The sequence below is a fragment of the Mesoplodon mirus genome (assembly GCF_964341445.2).
Source record: "Mesoplodon mirus genome assembly, chromosome: 1".
Classification (NCBI taxonomy): Eukaryota; Metazoa; Chordata; class Mammalia; order Artiodactyla; family Ziphiidae; genus Mesoplodon; species Mesoplodon mirus.
Window position 1 is genome coordinate 211,483,942 of NC_138976.1, and position 25,669 is coordinate 211,509,610.

At 35.3% G+C, this 25,669-nt stretch overlaps 1 protein-coding gene across 2 annotated transcripts in view; it reads left to right on the plus strand.

Annotated features, from left to right (window-relative positions):
* AUH (AU RNA binding methylglutaconyl-CoA hydratase) overlaps positions 1 to 25,669 on the plus strand; it is a 165,184-nt gene that overhangs the window by 33,270 nt on the left and 106,245 nt on the right. For both annotated transcript variants that reach the window (XM_082620281.1, XM_082620280.1), the window contains one exon: positions 24,143 to 24,229. In XM_082620281.1, coding sequence (XP_082476407.1) covers positions 24,143 to 24,229 — 87 coding nt within the window. The remainder of the gene's footprint in view (positions 1 to 24,142; positions 24,230 to 25,669) is intronic.

Genomic DNA, 25,669 nt, shown 5'->3' on the forward strand with positions numbered 1-25,669 from the left:
CTACAGATAGGACAGCCCTTACTGGGTGTCTTTCTTAAAGTGCTGCTTTGTTCTAGCAAGCAGTTATTCTCCTGGAGGATCTGCTTGACCCTTTTGAGGCTTGTTTTTAAAGTTTCTGATGTCTTTACTAAATGCCTGGGGTGTTCTGTACATTTTCTTGCTTCTTGCTGGTCATACGTGAACATCAGGAGTTGTTCAGACCACAGCTCCCTGTTGATGTTCTTTCTTTGATAATTACCTATGAAATGATAATTGCCTCAGTTTAAAGCTTAAGGGAACCCCATGCAGATTATTAGAGCTCTCTCTGTTAGAGGCTCTCTCCTCTCTGGTTCCCTGTCCTGAAAATTCCAGCCACCCAGCCTCCCCTGCCCTCTCATGTCAGTGTATCAGCAAGACCAGTGTTGTTCTGTTTAGATCTCCCTGCCTTGCACCCCAGCCTGTAAAGTGCCTTCAGAAAGAAAGCTGGAACAGTCAGTGGGCTCCCAGATCAGTCTGTCACTACCTGTTGATCAACATCTGAAAGATATTTCATATATATTGAATGAAGAAGGGCTAGTAGTCCAGTACCACTCACTCCCCATAGTCAGAGATGGAAGTCTCCAGTTCCTTAAATGGGGAATGGTATTTAAGAACCAACATCTGGGTGCCAAACATGCTCATTGTTCCTTGAGTGTCTTCTTCTTGGCCCTTTTACTGGACAGAGCTAAGCAATATGTAGATAAATAAATTAGATTATATATATAAATATATATATATATATATATATATATATATATATATATATATATATATATACACACACACACACACACACACACACACATACTTATGTCAAGGTCTGTATTTATACATTGAAAGCCATGAGTTCATACTGATAACTCCATTTCCAGTTCACCACAGGATTCATTCTCATTCTCTCCTATTCTGTATATGTATTATATACAGTATATTTACTCAATTGCTCAGTCCTGTTGTAATGCAGAAAATAGTTTCAAAATTGCTGATCCATACCACTGTGATAAACACACTTTCTAACTAGAGTTTGATAGAGTATTTATGTCTTTAGACTGAGGGTATAGAGTAAAAATACTGTGTTAAAAAGTTATTTACGTTGTTTCCCCTTCAGTTAATTACGTTTGATTCATATGAAGTAAAATTAGATTTCCTCACTCTTGTTTGAGTATGTGAAGTATCAATACAATTTCAAAAGTCGAAACTATTCATGGAAGTGTCACTACTCACTTCCTCCCTCTAATCCCTTCCGATTCCCACCCTTGAGGGTGTTAATGAATCTCATTAGTTTCTAGTTTATCCATCATATGTTTCTTTTGCAAAATTAAGGATGTACTTGTTTACCTGTTTCCATTCTTGTACAAGTAGGATTCTGTACGTACTCTTCTGCACTTTACTTTTTTTCAGTTAACAATATATCCTAGAAATCATTCCGTATTAGTTCGTAGAAGTGTCATGATAGCTAGAAGTGGGTTAATGAGGCTTTCTGAAGATGGAGATACTCTCCCAGTTTGCTTGCTGATGAAACTGATCCTGATCCTGTTGAGAGGGAGAAATGACATGACTTTAGAAGAGAAGCCATCAAGGACTTCCCTGGTCATCCAGTGGTTAAGACGCCGTGCTTCCATTGTAGGGGGCGCGGGTTCCATCCCTGGTGGGGGAGCTAAGATCCCACATGCCATGCGGTGCAGCTTAAAAAAAAAAAAAGAAAAAGAAGAAAGAAGTCTTCAAGCAAGCCAGGGGTCCTGGGATGCTGGGCAGAATGGAGGTTTTGGGTTTTGGTTGGTGAAAGGACACTTCACTGTGGGGAAGAATGAAGCTCTGTTTATTAGAGCCTTGAATTCTGATAAAATCCTTTTCTTTAAATGGGGAGTTGCTATAAATTACTTTGAGGAAAATTTGCTATATAGATTTTAAAAAACTAAATTTTTTTAGAGCAGTTTTGGGTTCACAGCAAAATTGAGGGGAAAGTACAGAGATTTCCAATATACCCCCTGCCTCCACTTACGAATAGCCTCTCTCATTAGCAACATCCTCCACCTGAGTGGTACATTTGTTACAATTGATTAACCTACATGGTTACAAGTGAGTAACTTTACACAAGGGTTCACTCTTGGTGTTGTGCATTCTGTGGGCTTAGACAGATGTAAAATGAAATGTATCCACCATTATGGTATCATACTTAGTATTTTCACTGCCCTGAAAGTCCTCTGTGCTCTGCCTGTTCACCCCCTTCACCCTCACAACCGCTGATCTCTTTACTGTCTTCATGCTTTTACCTTTCCCAGAGTGTCATATAGCTGTTATCATACAGTATGCAGCTTTTTCAGATTGTCTTCTTTCACTTAGTACTATTCATTGACATTTTCTTCATGTCGTCTCATGCCTTGATAGCTCATTTCTTTTTATTGCTGAATAATATTCCACTGTATAGATGTATCACAATTTGTTTATCCATTTACCTACTGAAGGACACCTGGGTTGCTTCCAAGTGTTGGTGATTGTGAATAAAGCTACTGTACACAACTGTGTGCAGATTTTTAAGTGGACATAGTTTTCAATTCCTTTGGGTAACTGCCAAGGAGCATGATTGCTGGATCGTATGGTAAGATTCCGTTTAGTTTTATAAGAATTTGCCAAACTGTCTTCCAAAGTGGCTGTACCATTTTGCCTTCCTACTGGCAATGAAAGAGAATTTCCATTGCTCTACATCCTTGCCAACATTTGGTGTTGTCAGTGTTCCAGATTTTGGCTATTCTAACGAGTGTGTAGTGGTATCTCTGTTGTCTTAATTTGCATTTCTGTGATGACATATATGTGGAGCATCTTGTCATAGGCTTATTTACCATGTACATATCTTCTTTGGTGAGGTGTCAAGGTTTTGGGCTCAGTTTTTAAATGAATTGTTTTTTCTTATTGTTGAGTTTTAAGAGTTCTTTGTATATTTTAGGTAATATTCCTTTGTCGGATGTGTGTTTTGCAAATAGTTTGTCCCAGTCTGTTGCTTGTCTTCTCATTCTCTTGACTTTGTGTTTTGCATAGCATAAATTTTTCGTTTTAATGAAGTCCAGCTTATCCATTATTTCTTTCAAGGATTGTGCCTTTGATGTCACATCTGTACATTGAATTTATAGATCAAATTGGGGAGAACCGACATCTTAACCATACTGAGTTGTCCTATCCATGAACATGGAATATCTCTCTGCTTATTTAGTTCTTCTTTGATTTTTTTCCATAAGTTTTGTAGTTTTCCTTGTGTGGATCTTGTACATATTTTGTTAGATTTATATCCAAGTGTTTCATTTTTTGAGACGCTGATGTAAGCATTTTTAATTTCAAATTTCACCTGTTTATTGTTGATATATAGAAAAGCAGTTGATTTTTATATATTTAGCCTGAATTCTGCAACCTTGGTATAATTGCTTATTAGTTCCAGGAATTTTTTTGTTGATTATTTTGGATTTTCTGTGTAGTAGACAATCATATCATCTGAACAATGACAGTTTTATGTCTTCCTTCCCAGTCTGTATTACCTTTTATTTCCTTTTCCTGCCTTATTGCATTAATAAGGACTTCCAGTATGACATTGAAAAGGAGTGCCTTTTACCTGATCGTAGTGCAGAAACTTCTAGTGTCTCATCCTTAATTATGATGTTAGCTGTAGGTGTTTAATAAATATTCTTTATCAAGTTGAGTAAGTTCCCTTATATTCCTAGTTTATTGAGATTGGGTATCATGAATGGGTATTAAATTTTGTCAGATGCTTTTCTTGCATTTATTAATATGATCATGTAATTTTTTTTTAAGCCTGCTGATGTAATGGATTCTTTTAATTGATTTTTGAGTGCTGAGCAGCCTAGTATACCTGGGATAAATCCCACTTCGTTGTGTTGTTTAATTCTTTTTATACACTGTTGGTTTCAGTTTGCTAATACTTTTTTTTTTTTTTTGCTGTACGCGGGCCTCTCACTGCTGTGGCCTCTCCCGTTGCGGAGCACAGGCTCCGGACACACAGGCTCCGCGGCCATGGCTCGCGGGCCCAGCCGCTCCGCGGCATGTGGGATCTTCCGGGATCGGGGCACGAACCCGTGTCCCCTGCATCGGCAGGCGGACTCTCAACCACTGCGCCACCAGGGAAGCCCAGTTTGCTAATACTTTGTTGAGGATGTTTGCATCTGTGTTCGTGAGAGATACGGGTTTGTAGTTTTCTTGTAATGTCCTTCTGGTTTTGGTATTAAGGTGTTGCTGGTCTCATAGAATGAGTTAGGAAGTATTCCTTATGCTTCTGTACTCTGAAAAAGATTGTAGAAAACTGGAATACAGTTAACCCTTGAACAACACGGTTTTGAACTGTACAGATCCACTTATACACAGATATTTTTCAGTAGTAAATAGTAAAGCCCTATGTGGTCCGTGGTTGGTTGAATCCATGGATGCATAGGAACTGTGGGTCCAGAGGGCTGACTATAAATTATACACAGATGAACCTCTGTGTTGTTCAAGGGTCAACTGTAATTTCTTCCTAAAATTTTTGGTAGAAATTTACCACTGAACTCTTGTGGACCTGGTGCTTTCTGTTTTGGAAGGTTATTTATTGATTCAATTTTTTAAATAGACATAGTTACATTCAGATTATCTGTTTCTTCTTGTGTGAGTTTGGGCAGTTTGCATCTTTAAGGAATTGGTTCATTTCATATAGCTTATCAAATTTGTGGGCATAGAATTGTTCATAGTATTTTTTTTGTTATTCTTTTAACATCTGTTAAATCATTTGTGTCCTCTTTCCTTTTTCCTTCATAAGTATGGCTAGAAGCTTATTTATTATATTGATCTTAAGGAACCAGCTTTTTTTCTTTTGTTGATTTTCTCTGTTGTTTTTTGTTTTCAATTTCCTAATTTCTGTTTTATTATTATTTCTTTCTTCTGCTTACTTTGGATTTGACTTGCACTTTTTCTAGTGTATTGATTTTAGATATTCTTTCATAACATATGCATTCAGTGGTGTATAAAATTTCCTCTAAGCACTGCTTTTTCTGTATACCACAGATTTCGATAAATTGTGTTTTCATTTTCATTTACTTCAAAATATTTTAAAATTTCTCTTAAGATTTCTTTTATTTAGTTATTCATTTATTTTTATTGAATGAAATTTTTTAAAAATTCTATAGTGCTTGAGATTTCTTCTTTGACTCGTATTATTTAGAAGAGTGTTGTTTAATCTCTGAGTGTTTTGGGATTTTCCAGTTATTTTTCTGTTCTTGATTTGTTGTTGAATTCTCTTGTGGACTGAGAGTAGACATTGTATGATTTCTTTTCTTTAAAATTTGTTAAGGTGTGCTTTATGGCCCCAAATGGGGCCTATCTTGGTAAATGTTCCATGTGAGCTTCAGAAGAATGTGTATCCTGCTGTTGTTGGATGAAGTAGGCTATAAATGTCAGTTATATCCAGTTGATTGATGGTGTTGTTGAGTTCAATTACATTTGTACTGGTTTTCTGCTTACTGGATCTGTCCATTTCTGATAGAGATATATTGAAATTTTAATTATGATAATGGATTCTTCTGTTTTTCCTTTCAGTTCTATCAGTTTTTGCCTCACGTAGTTTGATACTTGGTTGTTATATGTGTTAAGGATTGGTATGTGTTCTTGGAGATTTGACCCCTTTATCATTACATAATGTCCTTCTTTATTGCTGATAGCTTTCTTGGCTTTGAAGTATGTGTGTCTGAAATTAATACAACTATTGCTTTCTTTCGATTAGTGTTAGCATGGTATGTTTTTCTCTATCCATTTACTTTTAATTTATATGTGTGTTTATATTTAAAGTGGATTTCTTGTAGTCATATGTAGTTCAGTGTTTTTTTTTATCAGCTCTGACAACCTGTCTTTTTATTGCTGCATTTAGACATTGATATTGAGTGATCATTGATATAGCTGAATTAATATCTACCATATTAGTTACTGTTTTCTATTTGTTGCCCTTGTTCTTTGTTCCTTTTTATTTCTTCTCTTTTTTGCCTTTTGTGGTTTTCAGAAGGCATTGAGCATTTTATGTAACTCCATTTTCTCTCATTTCTTAGCATGTCAGTTATATTTCCTTTTTTTACTTTTTTTATTGTTGCTCTAGAGTTTGCAATATACATTTATGGTTAATCTAAGTCCATTTTCAAATAATACTGCTTTATGGGTAGTATGATACATTATAATAACAAAATAATCCTAATTCTTCCCTTCCATCCTTTGTAATAGCTATTAATTGTTTCTCTTGTATACGTTTATACACATATAGGCACACATACACATATATGTGTAAGATATATCCATAGGCAAACATAATCAAATACTATTATTATTTTGAACACATTGTGACCTGTTAGGTCAATTAAGAATAAGAAAAGTAAAAGTTTTTATTTTACCTTCACTTATTCTTCTTTGATGCACTTTCTTTATGTAGTTACAAGTTTCTGACTATATAATTTTCCTTCCCTCTAAAGAACGTTTTTAAAAAATATTTCTTGCAAGGCAGGTCTGTTGGCAACACATTTCCTCAGTTTTTTTTTTTATCTGATAAAGTTTTTTTAAATAAATGTATTTATTTTATTTGTGGCTGCATTGGGTCTTCGTTGCTGTGCGTGGGCTTTCTATAGTTGCAGCAAGTGGGGGCTACTCTTCATTGTGGTGCGTGGGCTTCTCACTGCAGTGGCTTCTTTTGTTGTGGAGCACTGGCTCTAGGCATGCGGGCTCAGTAGTTGTGGCTCACGGGCTTTAGAGGGGCACAGGCTTAGTACTTGTGGCGCACGGGCTTAGTTGCTCCACGGCATGTGGGATCTTCCTGGACCAGGGCTCGAACCTGTGTCTCCTGCATTGGCAGGCAGATTCTTAACCACTGCACCACCAGGGAAGCCCCTCTGATTAAGTTGTTATTTCTCCTTCGCTTTTGAAGGATAATTTCACAGGTACAGAATTGTAGGTTTGGTATTCTTGTTCTCTCAACACTTTAAATATTTCACTCCACTCCTTGCTTGCATGGTTTCTGAGGAGATGCCAGATGTAATTCTTATCTTTGTTCTTTTATAGGTAAGATGCATTTTTCCTCTGGCTTCTTTCAGAATTTATGTTTGACTTTTGGTAGTTTGAAAATATGCCTAGGTAGTTTTTTTTAATTTGTTGGTTGCTTGGTTTTTGCATTGGTGTTCTTGGTGTTCTCTGCCTGGTTTTCGCTGAGCTTTCTGGATCTGTGGTTTGGTGTCTGACATAAATCTGGGGAAATTCTCAGTCATTATTGTTCCAGATGTTTCTTATGTTTTTTTTTCCCTTTTTTCTCCTTTTGCTATTCCCATTATGCACATATTGTACCTTTTGTAGTTGTCCCTCAGTCCTTTGATGTTGGTGTTTTTGTTTTTGTTTTTTGTTTTTCAGTCTTTGTTCCCTTTTTCAGCTTTGGAATCTATTGTGACATCCTCAAGCTCAGAGATTGCTTCCTCAGCTCTGTCCTGTCTACTGAGAAGGTCATCAAAGCCAGTGTTCATTTCTTTTGCAAAGTTTTTGATCTCTAGCATCTCTTTTTTGTTTCTTTCTTAGGGTTTCCATCTCTGCTTGCATTGCCCATCTGTTCTTGCATGCTGTCTGCTTTATTCATTATAGCCCTTAACAATTTGTTTCAAATTCCTGGTTTATAATTCCAACATGTCTGCTACGTCTGGTTCTGATGCTTGGTCTGTCTCTTTAAATTGTGTTTTTGTGGTTTGGTATGCCTTTTACTATTTTCTTGATAGCCTGACATGATATATTAGGTAAAGGCTGTGAATAGGCCTTTAGTAATGTGGTAAGGTGCTGGGGGGAGGGGAAGTGTTCTATTGTGCTATGATTAGTTCTCAGGCTTCTAGTGAGCTATGCCTCTGAACTGTGAACTTCACAAGTGTTTCTCAGGGTTTTTTTGCCCTCCTAGGTGGGACTGGATGACTAGAGTGGGCTGGAGTTTGGTATTTCCCTTCCTCCAGGTCAGTTAGGCTTTGGTTTATCAGTTTTCCCTGAAGGCAGGCCTTGTTAAGAATAGAGTGCTCTGGTATTTCAAAATGGTTCCTTTGCCCCTTCCTCTGTCAGAAGGAGGAGGGGATTTTTCTCCAGTATTTATTTTGAGAAGCTGGTTAGGCTCTTGGAGGTAAATCTCAGAAAACTGTGGGGTACCCTTAGAGTTTTTAACCCTCAGAGTTGTTCCTACTGAGCCTCCAGCAGTTCATCAATTACAGTTCAGGTTTTCTGACCCTGGCACTGGTTTCCACTGCTCCTGAGTCTCTGCTCTGGTATGTTGTGATTCTCTGTATCTGTCTGTTTGTTTCTTCAGTCTTGGGAGGAGTGGTTTGTCCTGTGTCTTCCTCACCTCTCTTTCAGATCCTAGAAGAGTTGTTGATTCAGTGTATTCAGCTTTTTACTTGTTGTTAGGACAGAGTGACAACTTCCAAGCTCCTTGTATGTGGAACCAGAAACTGTTAAGTCCCTGTAACTTTTTATAGATGGAAATTTTATGTTTAATTGGATAAAAGGTGGTTTCAGATCCAGGGTGAAGAAATCTAAGTTAAAAGTACTTGAGAATTGAGTGTTGCTATTAAAGTTTTAGAAGCTATGAAGGTAATAATAACAAGAAGATTATGTTCCTGAAACTTATTTGGTTCTCTCCCACACTAAACCTTGGCTAGAAATTCCCTGTAATAATTAGGGCTAACCAGTGCCCTCATCAATCAATCCCATTCCTTGAGAACAGATGTAGAGTGAATCTGACCCATTGGTTATCATTTGTAATATATCATCTAGTAGATAATAAGCATCAGATGGGAATCTCTCAGCTTCAGGTTACAGAAAAATTGATTCAAGTTGACTTCAACTACAAGGTAGTTAGGATTGCTCTAATTCAGTGATTCTGGGCTGTTATGAAATTCCTTTGGCTTCACTGTCTTCTATATGCCACCTTCATCAAGCTTGGTAGCCTGAAGCTTCAGTAGTTCAGGGCCTCCTGTCCATGTATGACCATGTTGAAATGAAGAGAAGAGAACCGTTTTGCCCAAATCCAAGCTGGAACCCTCACATTGATCTTGATGTGACTTCTCAGGGGAATAAACTATGCCGATTTGCTATGGGAATGGATTTAACTTCTTTCAAAGTACATGGAATGTGGGAGGGGGCGGTAGAGGCAGACAACAGAACAAAAATAAGGCCACCTTTAGGAAGTGGGAGGAGGGTGGTAGATGCTAAGTAGACAGCCAGTATTCATGAGTTTTAAAATTCCTACTATAGGGCTTCCCTGGTGGCGCAGTGGTTGAGAGTCCGCCTGCCGATGCAGGGGACATGGGTTCGTGCCCTGGTCCAGGAAGATCCCACATGCTGCGGAGCGGCTAGGCCCGTGAGCCATGGCCGCTGAGCCTGTGCGTCCGGAGCCTGTGCGTCTGGAGCCTGTGCTCCGCAACGGGAGAGACCACAACAGTGAGAGGCCCCTGTACCGAAAAAAAAAAATTCCTACTATAACTGTCTTCATTAGGGTCCAGCTATAAAGAAAACACATGGATTTCTTTCATTTATTTGTTTATTTATTCATCAGATTTCTTGGAGGAGAGCCTGTCATGGGCTAGGTACTATTCTAGGATCTGGGAATACAGCAGTAAGTAAGACAGAAATCACCTGCTCTTGTGGAGCCTCCATAGGCATGGGGGTAGGGGAGGCAGTGAAAAAAAAATTAACGTAAATGTGTACTGTGTCAGATGAATGCTCTGAATACAAATAAAACTGGGCAAGAAGAATGAGTTCTTGTGGCTGGCGTGGGGGATTGCTGTTCCATATATGATGAAGAGGGAAGACCTCTCTGAGAAGGAGATAAATAAGTAGAGTCCTGGAAGAAGTGAACTAGTCCTGAAGAAGTTCACTGGAAGAAGTGAACTTCCCTTGTGGATACCTGGGGAAGAGTGTTTTAGGCAGAGAGGTAAGCAAGAAAGGAGCCTGCTCTAGTAAATCTGTGTCTTTATTCCCATCTTACCCCTAGGTTCTTCATGACCTTCTTTTTTTTCCTTAGATTCCATATATATGTGTTAGCATACGGTATTTGTTTTTCTCCTTCTGACTTACTTCACTCTGTATGACAGACTCTAGGTCTATCCACCTCACTACAATAGATAGCTAGTGGGAAGCAGCCGCATAGCACAGGGAGATCAGCTAGGTGGTTTGTGACCACCTAGAGGGGTGGGATAGGGAGGGTGGGAGGGAGGGAGACACAAGAGGGAAGAGATATGGGAACATATGTATATGTATAACTGATTCACTTTGTTATAAAGCAGAAACTAACACACCATTGTAAAGCAATTATACTCCAATAAATATGTTAAAAAAATAAAAATAAATAAATAAATAAAATAAAATAAAAAAAGAATGGAGCCTGGAGGCATCATCACTTTGCAAGATAATGGGAGAGCAAGAAGGTTAGTATCTCTGGAGCCCAGTGGACAGATGAGTTCTAGGAGGTGATGTCACAGAAGTAGTAGGAGTCCAAGTGACATAGAATTTTCACTTCTACTTTGAGTGAAAAGAGAATCTGGGGTGTTTTAAGCTAAGGAGTGACCTGAAAAGACTTACATTTTAAAAGGCTTGCTCTGGCTGTGTGTTGAGAATAGACTGTTCCAGAACTTCTGTCTTTGATCCCCTGCAGTTAAGATCATACTTGGACCAGTGTAGTAGAGGAGGTGGTGAAAAATTGTTGGATTCTACATGTATTTTGAAGGTGGAGACATGGATTTACTGATGAAAAGGAAGGGGTATGAGGGAGAAGAATCAAGGTTGATTCTGTTTTGATCAGAACATTGGAAGGATGGGGTTAGCATTAACTGAGGAGTGGAAGAATGCAAGAGGAGCATATTCTGGGGAGGAAATTTAATAGTTGGGGCAGGGGAGGGTTTATTGTGTTTATAAGATGCATATTAGATGTTCAACTGGATATGTCTAATAGGCAGCTGAATTTAGGAGTCTGTAGTTAGTTCAGGGTAGAGGTCTGGGCTTGAGGTAAAAATTTTGACATCATTTGTATACAGGTGGTATTTAAACTTCTGAGTAAATGAAATAAGAACAAGTAAAACAGTCAATCCAGAAGATGGTTAAAAAATAGGGAGGGAGATGGAGAGAGAAAAAAAGAACTAATGGGCTAAATATCCTAAAATGCAATTGTAGAAATAAATTCAAATTTATTACCTATCATAGTGAATGTAAGTGTACTAAATTCTTGAATTAGAAGACAAGCAATGGCTGGCTTAAGAAAAGTTATCACTAAGCTGCTTATAAGAAACACCTAAAGCATAAGGACATTGAAAGTTGAAGAGTAGGAAAAGATATACCAGTCTAATACTGACTAAAACAAAGCTGGTATAACTATATTGATATCAAATGAAATAGACTTTAAAACAAATTTTTATTAGCCAGTAATTATTAGAGTTAAAGAAGGTCACTACATAATCATAAAAGATTCAATTTCCCTTGTAGATAATGATGATTCTCAGCTTTTTTTGCTGTTAGAAACAGCCTCAAAATATACAGTGCAAAAATTGATATCACCCTAAGGAAAAATGGACAAATCCACCACCATAATGGGAATTTTTAGCACTTTTCTTAGTTGATGATAGATTAAACAAGGAAAAAGTAAGTCTATAGGAGATTTGAATACATCACTTAGTAAACTTAAACCTTATATCGTCAGAGTCCCCTAGACCCAGATTTAATTTACTAGTTTCTTTTTTGAACAATTTTGCTTGTATGGATTGATGTTTTATGACTTTCATTCTTTCTTAGAGATCTTCTGAAGAACAGCAAATTTACTTTAAAAAAGAAAATTAAAACTTCTTTTCTCTTGCAGTTACTGTATGGGTTCATTGGAACTTTTTATGAATCTAAGGTGCTGTGGGTTCTTATCTCATATCACTGTATCTTTATATTGTTAATTTCATCATCCTAGGAATAATTTTTATCATTACTTTTTAATTATTCCCAACTATGCTAAGAAAAACTAAAATAAGAAAATGGAAGAAAGATGGAATTGTCTAGAAACATGTTGAAGAGGTCAAATCATTGCTATTGCATTATCTTTTTTTTTTTATTGCATTGCCTGAAGAGTTGCACATATTTTAAGAAAATATAACTGAAGTCTGGAGGTACCATGTTTGTAGTCATTCTTTTAGTTATCACTGAACACAGTTGAGAATTTAGAATTTTTCATTTTCCACACATAATGGTACAAGAGTAGAAAAGTTGACAGAGGAAGACATTTCACAGTTATTAGATGGGTAAAATAATGGTCAAAAGAGACAGCAGACTGTAGGCCCTAATCATGATGATGAACTTGATCTTATGAGTGAAATCTTAGACTGTGAGTCATTCACATGACAATATCCTAGATGAATTTTCTTGAACTCAAGAATTGATGAGTGAGCAGTATATTTCTGTGGTTTCTATAAAGGAAGTATGGAATTTGCATCCAGTTAATCATTAGGTAGGAAGGACTTCACCATGCAATATTTTGTGTATTTTGTGACAAGAAGTTGACTATTCAGTTTTTCCAAAAGGATATGTGACATATTCTTGCATTTCATATGATGATGTACATGAACATTTACTTGATACAGCTTGTAATTGAAGAGTGTTGAAGGCAGGTGTGTATATAGAGGTGACAGGAAGGGACTATATGGTATAGAAAAGAAAACAAATCATTGATCATTCTGATGGATGTTTATAAATCTAAAAATGAATGTTTACAATCAGGGAACAATGAATATGGCTGTCCTCAACAAGTTTATGAGCCATCCAGATTTTCAGAAGCCCAGCATTTCTACAATGCAAGTTCAAGAGGAAGAAGAAGTAATGATCATTTAGTAGAGCTATATTTGAAATCTGGAATCAGATTTTAAAAAACTATATGTCCCAGGTTCAATGTGTGTCAGTTGATGACCAGTTTCATTCAAATGATATAACCCTTTTCATATGTTTTCGTGTGTATGTGTGTGTGATAGATGTAAGTATGTGAGTGTATATATGCATACACTATGCATTTGTAGGTATGTTATATGTATAATACACATATGTGCACATACCAGGAAAATATAAAAATATATGGATTTTATGTATTTAAATTTTGACTAAAATTTCCAACTAATTTGATTTTTTATTGTCCTTTTATTTTTCTGTAAATTATTTATAAAATGATCTAAATATTAAATAAAATATTAATACAAAGAGTCTATCAGCCCAGCTGATAACGGGTTTTGACTATTTTTCCTGGCCTACTGAGGGGTAATGTCATGTACCTGTGTGGATCATTGCCCTCAGCAGTTGATGACTGTGCATCTCTTTTAAGCACACATGGAATATTCATGAAAATTAACCATCTGCTTGGCTGTAAAACCTGCACAGATTTCAAAGGCTGAATTCTGTGACTACAGGCAGTTAAGATACAAGTCATTTACAAAAGGTAATTAGAAAAAGTCCCCTACAGTGGGGAATTTAAAATAACTTCTAAATAAGTTATAGCTCAACAAAGGAATCTTAATGGAAATTAGAACATATTCAGAATTAAATTCTAACAAAATACTTTAAAAGTTGTGTAATATAGTTTAGATTGTACTTTAAGAAAGAATAAATGCTCAAGATGAATAAACTAAGAATCCAATTTTTAAAAATGACAAAAGTGACTACAGAATAAACCCAGATAGGGTAGAAGGAAAGAACTGAAGATGAACATAAACTTATGACTTGGAAAAATACACAGTAAGTAATAGGATAATAAAGTCCAAAGTTGGTCCTTCAAAAGTCAAATAGCCAAATTTCTGACAAGATTTATCAAGGGTGAGGGAATAATTAAACAATATTCAGATTGAAGAAGGATCTCATAGGTATAGACTTCACAGAGATTAATCTGGTAAGATAATATTAAGAATAACTGATGTCAGTGAATTTGAAATTTTAAGTGGAATAGGTAAATTATTAGAAAATAAAACCTAACCAAAACTGACTTAAGAAATAGAAAACCTGACTGCTCCCGTAACAGTGAAAACACTTGGTCTCCATGACTGCAGAGGAACATTCTATCCAGACATTTCATGGAACAGATAATTCCAGTCTTACATATATTCTTTGATAAATTAAAAAAAGAAAGACCCTTTCTCAGCTGCTTTTCTGAGGCTAGAATAACCCTGATACAACCACCATACAAGAGCAGTACAGTAGAGGAGAACAGACACATCTTCTGGTTTTAGATAGACACCTCCCCAGGACACAGGGAGCATCTGTTCCATCTGGTGCTTTTTGGAGGTTAAGATGTAGATTGAGCCACCTGGAAATCCTTGCTTATCTTGACCTGAGGTTTTGGTTGGATGGAGGAGATGAAAGCCTATTTGGAGCGGGAGCAAAAAAGACCAGGGTGCTTTGGATTGATAATACATGTACATAAACTGGAACAATTCTGAAATGATGACTTTGTTCACTGCACAGTAATGTTATACAAAATTGAGACATTTCATCTTTTACTACTAAGAAAAATGCATCTTAAAGCTACCATTTCTCACCCGTTAGATGAGCAGAACTTACTAAGTGTGGCAATACCAGGCACTGGTAATAATGTGGAGCAATGCACTGCTGGTGATAATGTATGGAGGTGGAATTACTTTGGAAAAACAATTTGGTATTAACTTTTAAAGATCATTTGCAGTTCACACGACCCAGCACCTGTACTCCGAGGGAAATGACTTAAAGCAGTTATCCCCCAGACTGAGGTTGAGTTCTCCTCTAGGCATTCAGGAGATACAGATTGTTTAAAAGGGACCTTGCTGATAACTTATATGTACTTTTTTGTAGAACTTTTCAGGCTGATCTGCAGGTTAAGTTACTCTTTTCCATCTTCTCTTTCATAGTTGCTCTTCTTGCACTTTACAGCAGTCAATCCTGATTTTGCCTTTTTTTGCTTCCTTGACCCAGGGAGGAAGAAAGCTCTGAATTGCTATAAAAGGGGTATTTTAAAATACTAATGTTGAGAATTTCAACTAGGATCCTATTCTTATTCTGGCAGTTTCCAATTCATTGCTTTCAGCATAATTTAAGGACAGTAAAGTTTTTATGGAATTGTTAAATGCTTCTTGATTACTATGTGATTTTTCAAGAGCTGGCTCTAAAGGAGTTGAAAGAATTGGGTGATATTGCTGAAGTATTCTAGCAATAAATGATTTTCATGCATAGATATATGAAATAATGGAAGGAGGGGAGGTCGTCTTATCTATCTCATTGAGATACATTTCCCAAAAAGTTTACTTTTAATATCTAGTTGTTATCAGATTTGTAATATATTTATGCTTCAATCAATTTTATGCTAATAATGCTTATAATTAAAAGTCAGTCCAAGGAAAACTTCTAAATTTAGTGCTTCATGGTTACAGGGAATTTAATAAAAATTAATTCAGTTTATACAATATATATGTTTTGTTGCAAAGAAATGTGACAGTGGTCAAAAGAAGAATTTTAAGCATAAAAGCTGATTGCATCAGAAAAAAAATCGCAGCAAAGTGTTGTAGAAATACAACACTTCATAAGGTTGTTCATAAAGAAAATAAATGACGTAGTATTTCTTATCGTTAAGCAAGGATTTGTTTCTTGTTTTAGACATGAATGATTTTGAGAGCCAAGTCACTGTGGTATGTAGATTCCACTGGATGCATTGACAATGGTATATATCAGTTGTATTTTAAGGTGCCAGTGTTTTATAGTGCACTGCAATCCTTGCAACTATTTAAATTATGAAAAATTGTAGGTGTCAATATAAAACTGTTCAAGGGAGTGCATCATTCTTCAAAATTCTTTTCAGCTGTAATGGGAACAAAAAATGTTGAAGACCACTGACTTGGAGCATTAGCTTTCAAGGGGGATGGTAACACTCATTGGGGAAGATATTAGAATTTAGGGGGGCATTTTTGCTTGTCACAATGACTGAGGGGCTTTACTGTCATTTGGTTATTGGGGGCCAAGGAAGCTAGGTATCCTGCAATGTACAACAAAGAATATTTTCATTGTTTTACATAACTTTTCTACTCACTGGACTGGTCTGCGACAAAGATAAGTAGGTAGAAATTTACTACATAGTAATCCTAAAGCATATTCAAAAGAAGGAATTTATTAAAAAAAGTCCAAGGATTTTAGGAGAGGACCATTTTAGTGGGCAATATTTAAATGAACTATATTCTCTCAGAATTGTTAAATAATATATTAACTCCATGCATTGTCTACTTAGGGTATTATGTTTCTGATGACTACATATTTAGTTGAAAAGAGTTTGCGGTAGATACTGCAAAAGCAATACAAATAATTAAAAATATGTAACTTAGAACGAAATATTAAATTATCAGGAATATATGGACTACAGAGATCTTACTGAATTTTATTATACTTTCTCAGTAAGACCAGTGTGATCATACTATTTAATATTGTAACGTGGTTCATAACTTTACTTCCCTCTGCACTCTAGATTCACATTTTCCTGTTATTTTTACTCCCAAACATTTATCACTTTTTATCTTGGTTATTTATTATATTTATTTTTTAGTATCTTTTTGTCCTCCTTGTTTAGAGACATAGTGTAAGAGGAGAGGGTGGAAGACAGAAAGAGCAGCCCTTTTGAGGAGTTTGGCTTTAAAAAAAAAAAGAGGAGAGAAATTGGTGGTAGCTGGAGCAGGTAATGTGTATGGAGTCAGGATTTTTTTTTTTTTTTTCGGTACACGGGCCTCTCACTGTTGTGGCCTCTCCCGCTGCGGAGCACAGGCTCCGGACGCACAGGCCCAGCGGCCATGGCCCACGGGCCCAGCCGCTCCGCGACATGTGGGATCTCCCCGGACCGGGGCACAAACCCGTGTCCCCTGCATCTGCAGGCGGACTCTCAACCACTGCGCCACCAGGGAAGCTCGGATTTTTTTTGGTCATTTTTTTTCATTTGTTTTTTAGGCAGGAAAGTTGGATTTATTGGTGGGCGTTGAGTAAGGAAGGGAAAGCACCATGGCTTTCATGAGTGCAGGCTCTGCCATTTGTCCAGGGGGCCCACGATTAGGGTTGTATTTGACCCGTAGTCATCCAGGATGATCCACTTTTCTGCCACCATGTCTTCAGATTCATCCACTTCTTGGAGATGTGGATCTTCTGGGGCCCAGAAACTTGAACTTGGCCCTGCGTGGGGCCTTAATCACTTGCTCCTTGTTCTGCAGTTTGGTGCAGATGGACGTGATGACTTGGCCAGTGTGGACTCTGGCCACTGCGTGCTGGCGCTTTCCAAAGGCACCCTGTATACCTGTCTGGGGCCTAGATTGGGCACAGCATGATGTCAGACATGAATGTCCACTGGTAAGGGCTGTATCGAAGGTCCTTTAGGGCAACCCATACAAGCAACAGGCTGCATGCACTATCAAGGAAGCTGCCTTTTTTATTTTTTTAGTGCCTTAGTTATGTTTTGTTTTGTTTTTTAACATCTTTATTGGAGTATAATTGCTTTGTGTGTGTGTGGCTGCTTTTTGCAGCCACTGTACACCAGGCCTCCACAGAGAAAAGAAAGAGGCCTGATTAGCTGCAGAAGGAATTTTTTTTTAACGTAAATTTTTAAATTGAATTATAACGTACATAGGGAAAATTGCACAAACTGTAAGTAATAAATTTCTGCAAAATGAACTCACCTGTGCAATCACCACCCAAATTAAGAAATGAACACTACCATTACCAGCACACCATAATTCATCCCTTATGCTTCTTCCTATCATTAACCACATCTCTCACCCAAAAGATAGTGGAGGTTTTTCTGATTTTTATTACCAAATACTAATTTTGCCTGTTTTCAAACTTTATATAACTGGAATTATCCAGCATATATCTTTTAAGGTTGACTTCTTCTCAACACGTTTGTGGGATTCAGTATGTACTGTTCATCTAGGAATAGAATATTTGTATTTGTGGGAATATTTCACAATTTATTCATTTTGCTGTTGATGAATGTTTGGGGTGTTGCTGGTTTCAGCTATTCTGAATAATGCTTCTGTGAATATGCTTATACGTGTCCTTTAGTGTACATATCATGTGTTTCTGTTGGGTGTGTATACTTGGGGTGGTGATTTTTTTTTTTTTACCAGTTTTACTCCCAGCAGCATTAACTCAGAGTTCTCATTGCTCTATGCCTTCACCAACACTTTAGCACTGTACTGCTTATAAAACTATCTGTGTTTGTAATCGGTGTTTCCTTTATGATTAGTCATGTTGTATTCCTTTTCATCTCTTTATTAGCCAATGTTATATACTCTTTCGTGAATTATCTGTACGAATCTTTTGCCTGTGTTTTATAGTTGGGTTATTTATATTTTTCTTCCTGATTTATAGTTCTTTACACGCACAGGACACATGTATTTAAGATACCATTTCCCACTCTTTTACTTGCATATTCACTTGCTTAATGATGTCCTTTGATGAACAGAAGTTTTTAATTTTAAAGAACTCTAGTGTTTTCCTTTTAAAAGTGTTGGAAAAACCTTTTAAAAATCTTTGTCTATACCAAAATCTTGAAGATATCTTTGGATATTTTCATTTAGAAGTTATTTGTTTTACCTTTCAAATTTAGGCTGTAATGCACCATTAACTGATTTGTTTGTGTATATGATATGAAGGGTCAAGAATTGTTTTTCCCCATATGAACCTTCAGTGGTCCCAGCCCCATTTATTGGAATGTTCCAGCAGTGCCATCTTTGTCATAAATCAAGCAGATCTTTTCTGGACTTGCTATTCTGTTCTATTGCTCTGTTTCTCTATCTTTGAGCCAGTGTCCCATTTTCTTACTTACTGTAGCTTTATAATACATCTTATTTTAATATAAATTCTCCAGCTTTTTCTTCTTCAAGATTATCTTGACTATTATTGGGCTTTTGCATATCCACTTTGTCAATTTCTAAAAAACATTGGGATTTTGTTTGGGACCACATCGAATCTATTAATTCGTAGAGAATTTACATCTTTTAGTATGGAATCTTCTAACACATGAAATGATATATTCCTCCATTTATTTAGGACTTCTTTAATTTAGATTTTGTAGGTTTTTGTGTCAAGATTTTATACATCTTTTATTAGATTTATTCCTTGGCTCTTTGATTTTTGAATGTTAATATAAATGGTATCTTTTTAAAATTTCACAAATTTCTTTTGGTAGTACATAGAAAGTTGATTTTTTAATATTGAACCTGTATCCAGCAACCTTACTAAATTCATTTATTTTTATGATTTGTAAATTCTTTTGGATATTCTTCATGTATAATTAAGTCATTTGCTGATGATGGCAGTTTTATTTTTTTCCTTCTGTTCCTTATAATTAAAAAATTTTTCTTATTATACAGAGTAGTACATCTGTTCCCATCTGTAGAAGTGATAAAGAATACCTTGTCTCATTCTTAATCTCTGAGAGGAAGTAATTGACCATTAAAGGTGGTGTTAGCTATAGGTATTTTGTAATTACTCTTTATAAAATCAAAAAGATTCTTTTCTTTGCTATGAATTTTTAATTAATAATGAGTGTTAATTAGAGAGGACACCAAAAGTACAAGTAATAAAAGAGAAAAATTGATAAATTGGACTTCATTAAAATTAAACTTCGAAAAACCATCAAGAATCATCAAAGGATAAGCCACAGATAGGGAGAAAATATTGTGAATCATATTTCTGAAAAGGACTTGTATCCAAGATATAACTCTTACAACCCAGTAAGAATAAAATAAATTATCCATCCAAAAAATGAGCAAAAGATTTGAACAGACATTTCACTCAAGAAACTGTATGAATGGCTAATAAACACCTTGAAAAGATGCTAACCTCATTAGTCATTAGGGAAATGCAAATTTAAAACCATAATAAATACCATTTCATGCCCACTAAAATGGCTATGATAAAAGGACAGACTAGTGTTGGTGACCTTGTAGGACAACAGAGACCCTTAGGCATTGCTGATAGGAATGTAAAGTGGTGCAGCCACTATGGAAAACAGTGGCAGGTTTTTTTTCTTCTTTCCTTTTTTAAGTTAAATAGAAATTTACAATATAGCCCAGCAATTCCACTCTATCCAAGACAAGTGAAAAAATTTCTCTACACAAAGACTTGTATGCAGACGTTCATGGTAGTATTTTTCATAATAGCCAAAAAAGTAGAAACAACCCAAATGTCCATCAACCAATGATGAATGGATAAACAAAATGTCTGTCCCTACAATGAAATACTATTTGGTAATAAAAAGATAAAAAGTACTGATTCATCTTTATATCATGGATGAACCTGAAAAGCACTACACTATGTGAAAGAAAGAAACAGAAGACCATATATTATATGAGTTTATTTATATGAAATGTTCAGAAAAGGCAAAGTTATAGGAAAATATCAGATTAGTTTGGGGCTAGAGGTGAGAACAGGGAGTGACTGCATATGGGTGTGAGGGATCTTTTTTGTGATAATGGAAATGTTCTAAAACTGGGTTGTGGTGATGGTTGTACAGCTCTGTAAATTTACTTTAAAAATATTGAATTGTGTATTTTAAATGACTGAATTTTATTTTATGTAAATTATACCTCAGTGAAGATGTTAAAGAATGAGTGTTGAATTTTATCAACTACTTTTCTGACCCTACTGAAAATTTATATCATTTTCACCTTTCTCAGTTACATAAATTAAAAAATTTAATATTAACAATTTAAGTCCAGTCGTAAATCTTGGACTGAGTATAAATTGGTCTTGATATATTTTATTTATGTTACTACTAGGTATGATACACTGATACTTTGTTTAGGATTTTTTGAGACTTTATTTATGAGAAAAATTGGCCTGTCATGTTTTTTTCTTACAATGTTCTGTTCAAGTTTTTGTTTTGCTGTTCTCCATGTCAGCATTTTTAAGATTGATGGTAAATGTTTTTCATTATATGTTTGGAAGAATTTACTATTGGAGCCATATGGGCATGCAGTTTTCTTTGTAGGAAAGTTTTTAATTACCTATTCAATTTCTTAAATATGTATTTGTGTTTTCAGATTTTCTGTTTCTTTGTCAGTTTTAATAAGTTGTGTTTTCCTAGGAATTTGTTCATTTCCTGTCGTTTTTCAAATCCATTGGGCCAAAGTTTTTAATAATATTGTTTTATTGTCTGTAAAATCCTTAGTATTACCCTTCTTTTCATTCTCGATTGGGACTTGTGCCTTCTCCGATTATCTATGATGAGTCTTGCTAGAAGGTCTATCATTTATTTTAGTGTTTTTCAAAGAACCAACTGTTTTGATTTTTCTCTCACACATTTGTTTTCTATTTAAAAGGTTTTTTTGCTCCAGTTTCTACTTTGGGATTAATTTTTTATTTCTTGATAGGAATATTTGAAAGGATATTTGACTGCTTGCTTTATCAGTTACTGTGAAAGGTCTGTTAAAATCCACTGTGGTTGTAGACGTGGCAGTTTTTCATTTTAGTTCTGTTAGTTTTTGCTTTATGTATTTTGGGTCTGTCTTTTTTATGTATGCCAATTTAGAATTCTTATGGCTTTTTTAATGGATCATCATATTTATTATTATAAAATAACCCTCTAGCTTGAGTGATGTTTCTTGCCTTACTTCTCTTTTGTCAGAGATGAAGATAACTTTACAAGTTTTCTTTTGCTTAGTGTTTGCAAGTTTTTTACCCTTTTAGCCAGTCTGTGCCCTTATATTTGAAGACATATCACTTGTAAGGAGTATAAAATAAGATTTAAAACTCTGCTCTCATAATCTGCTTGAAGAATTCCCTGTAGTGTTTCTTTTCACGTGGGTCTGCTGGTGACAAATTGTTGTTTGTGGGTGTGTGTGTCTGTGAGTGGGTGTGCAAAATGTCTTTATTTCACCATCATTTTTGAAGGATAGGTTTGATTTGTTTGGAATTCTAGATTGGCAGTTATTTTCTTTCTTCACTTTAAAGATACTCCTTTTCTGTCTCATACCATTGTGTGGATAAAGCTGCATCCCATAACGAGACATCTTCTACACTTCTCTGCTGGGACTGGTGTGCAGTTAATGGGCCACACGTGTTAAGAGCAAACCGTGATTCCCTTTAGGTCCTGGCATGGCTTCCAGCAGCCTAGTCTCTTTAACCTGAGTGTGGTTTTCAAAGCCTGCTGTGTGGTCACAGGGGCAGAATGTTGGTAAAAGCCCCCCATCGGAGCTCTAGTTAGTGTGTTAGAGGGTACTCTAATGGTGCCCTGAGGCTGGAGGACGTGATGGATCCCATGATGCAGTTACAGGGGCTTCTTCAGGACCACCTCATCCAGAGTCCCTATCTGTCCCATCAGCTTTCACTTCCTCATTGCTTTGGCTCCTCTTGCGTCTATTCCCTTCCCCCACACCACACTACATTTAGCTACTTTATTAACCAATATGTATTAGCTAACATGCACTAGGCAACATTTTATATTCTCAATTTAAAATTATATTCTTAATGTTAAATGACAGTGAGTTGAACCATTATTTCTTTAACAAATACATCCTACTAGTTTAGAATTCTTTTGACACTACTAACATTTTTCTTCCATGCTAAATTTTAATTCTTCATGGAAAAAATTATGAAGACATATATCGGACATCCAAAAATCATGACTACCTACCATATTGAGTACCCACCACTTAACTTAAGCAACACAGTATTACAAATAAGATTAAATTTCTCTGTGTCTATTGCCAATCACCTCTCTCCCTCCCCCACAGAGGTCACCACCAATTGAATTTGGAATTTATCATTTCCATGTATGTTTTATATCCCTACATAGCATTCTTCTTTTAAAAACTTATTTAAATGGTTATTATCCTGTTTATCTTTCAGTAATTATATATAATGATAAATATATATTGTATTTATTTATATAATTATAAATCCTTCAACATCGTTAGATTTATCCATATTTATACTCTAATTCCTTGATTTTCATGCTGCACATATAACATTTTGTTGTATAAATATGTCCCCGTTTTATTATTAATCCTTAGGATATTTAGTTTTTTTCCATTTTTTTTGCTATTTTTATACATGTGGCATTGAATGTTGTATGTATTTCCTTGGGCATATAGTTGAGAGATTTTCTAGGGTATATATACCTAAGAACTGATGGGTTGTAGGATATGTGTTTTGTCAACTGCAGTTCTCACTTCCACAGGAAGTATATGGGCTCAGAATCAGCTGCTGCTTGATGTTACGTCTAGTCATGATCAATTTATAATGGGCTAATAAGAAAATAAGTAGCTGAGTATGTACTATCTATGCTGTAATTTTACTTTGTTTTTTATTTGTTTGTTTATTTTAATGGGGACATACCTTTTCTCAGTGAGTTTAATTTTATTAAAAAGAATGTCTTTGTTGAGCCACAGAGTAAACAATCCCTTAAGGAATTCCTTAAGTTTATTTTTATCTGTTCCAAAGTTATGGTTCTGTGATAAACTCATAATTATGAAATTGTCAATTTGCATATGCTTTAAGACCAGTGATTCTCAAATGTGATCTGGAGTCACGAAGGTGGGCATCCATGAAGTCACAGTGATTTTCATAGTAGGAAGGTGTGATTTGCCCTTTTCATTGGGTTGGCATTTGCACTGATGGGACAGAAGCAGTGGTGGATAGAACTGACAGCATCTTTTCAAGAACCAAGAAAGTGGCATCAGTCTGTAATCATTTATGTTAACAGGAATGGGTTTATTTGTATTATTCAATGAATAAATAAATATTCTAAAAATTCTGTTGTTTCATTTTCTAATAGAATAACTATTGGTAGATATATATAATCTTAACAATGCCTCCTTCTCTAAGAGTATAAAGGGGTTCTGAGACCATGAAGTTTGAGAAGCATTATTAAGCACATGGTAGATACATGAACAAACAAATATTATATTCAATCTGGTGCTGGTCTTTGGGAAGGAAAACTTAGATACTGTAATTCCTTTGATAGATAAATCTAGTCTGTCTTCAAGTTATATATGAATCTTAAGTAAACGTTCAGTTTGTTGCCTTAAAATTTTGTTTATAACTAGATTACATTTGTAAATAAAATACTTTGCAGGTGCTGACCTTAAGGAAAGAGTCAAAATGAGTTCCAGTGAAGTTGGTCCTTTTGTCTCCAAAATAAGAGCAGTGATTAATGAAATCGGTAAGCACAATTAAATTCTCCTTTTAGCATGCTGAAGGTGACCTTAAGTGTCAGATTTTAAAAGTTGCACACTGTCTTTATGTATACGCTTTGGCTAAAATATTTATATAGTTAGATAATCATGACCTATAGCTGGTTGTAAAACAGCATGTAATATATTTAATTTGAAAAGTTGTGAAAAATGTTTTTATAATTAAAGATGCCTCCTATTTATGATGACATGGCATATAGAGGTAATTATTAGATAACAAAGAATAATTTGGTATAAGCCTTTGACATAAGTATTTATATTTCTTAAATAATTGCATACACAGACATATTTATAGATAGGGAATTTTTTTGTTTTTTACATAAATGGGATCATACTATCTCCTTAGAATTATAAATTTCTGTGTAATGTTTCTATTTCAGTACATATCAATTTATTATTAATACTTTTTAATACATTACTACATAGTAATCCATAGCATAGTCTTATCCAAAATTTTAAACTATTTCTTCATTAATGAACACTTAGGATGTTTTTGTTGTTTTGTTTTTGTGTTTTTTTTTTGCTATTTTTGTTATTTATAATAAAGCAGTGATTATCTTTGTACAAAGTCTTTTAGAACATCAATATGTATATTTATAAGATAGATTCCTAAACATGGTATTGCAGTTCTAAGTATCATGTGTTCATTTTAATAAATCCTACCAGATTATTTTGCAAAAAGATGGTAATAATTTATATTCCCATCAATCACATGACAGTACCTGTTTCCTTATAGCCTTGTAGCATTTAATGTTGCTATTTTTTAAGTTTGCCAGAGTTAAAGAAAAACATAATCTTAGCATTTTAATTTTCACTTTCTCAGATGCTAGTATATCTTTTCAGATTAGACTTGCCTTTCCCCTCCTGTAAATGGCCTTTTCACATTCTTTATCCTCTTTTCTATAGCATTATTTAATAATTATTTACCTAAAGCCAATTGTATATTAATCTTTTGTTAACTGTATTACAGGTATTGCCTCTTAATGTTCCACCCTAATTCAATTCTAGAAGCTTTAATATCTAGAGGGTACTAAGTCCCCGTCATTATTATTTTTCTTTTTTCCTTGAAGATTTTCTTTGCTAATTCTCACACATCAATTCTTCCAAATGAGTTTAGAATTATTAATTTTAAAGTGAAGAAGAAAAATACTCTCATGAGACTGCGATTGGAATTTCTATAAATCTTGTTTATAAAGAATTGACATTTTTATGATACTGAATCTTTCCATCCATGATATGCATGGCTCTCATTTTGGGGGCGTGGTCATTCATGTTTTAATGTTTGTCAAGAAAGTTTTCTTCACATTGGCTTTGTCTTGTATCTTTTTCCCCCCTCAGATTTATCCCTAGCTGTTTTATAGCATTTATTCCTTTGAATGGGATCTTTTCACCGTGTTTCTGTTGAAGTC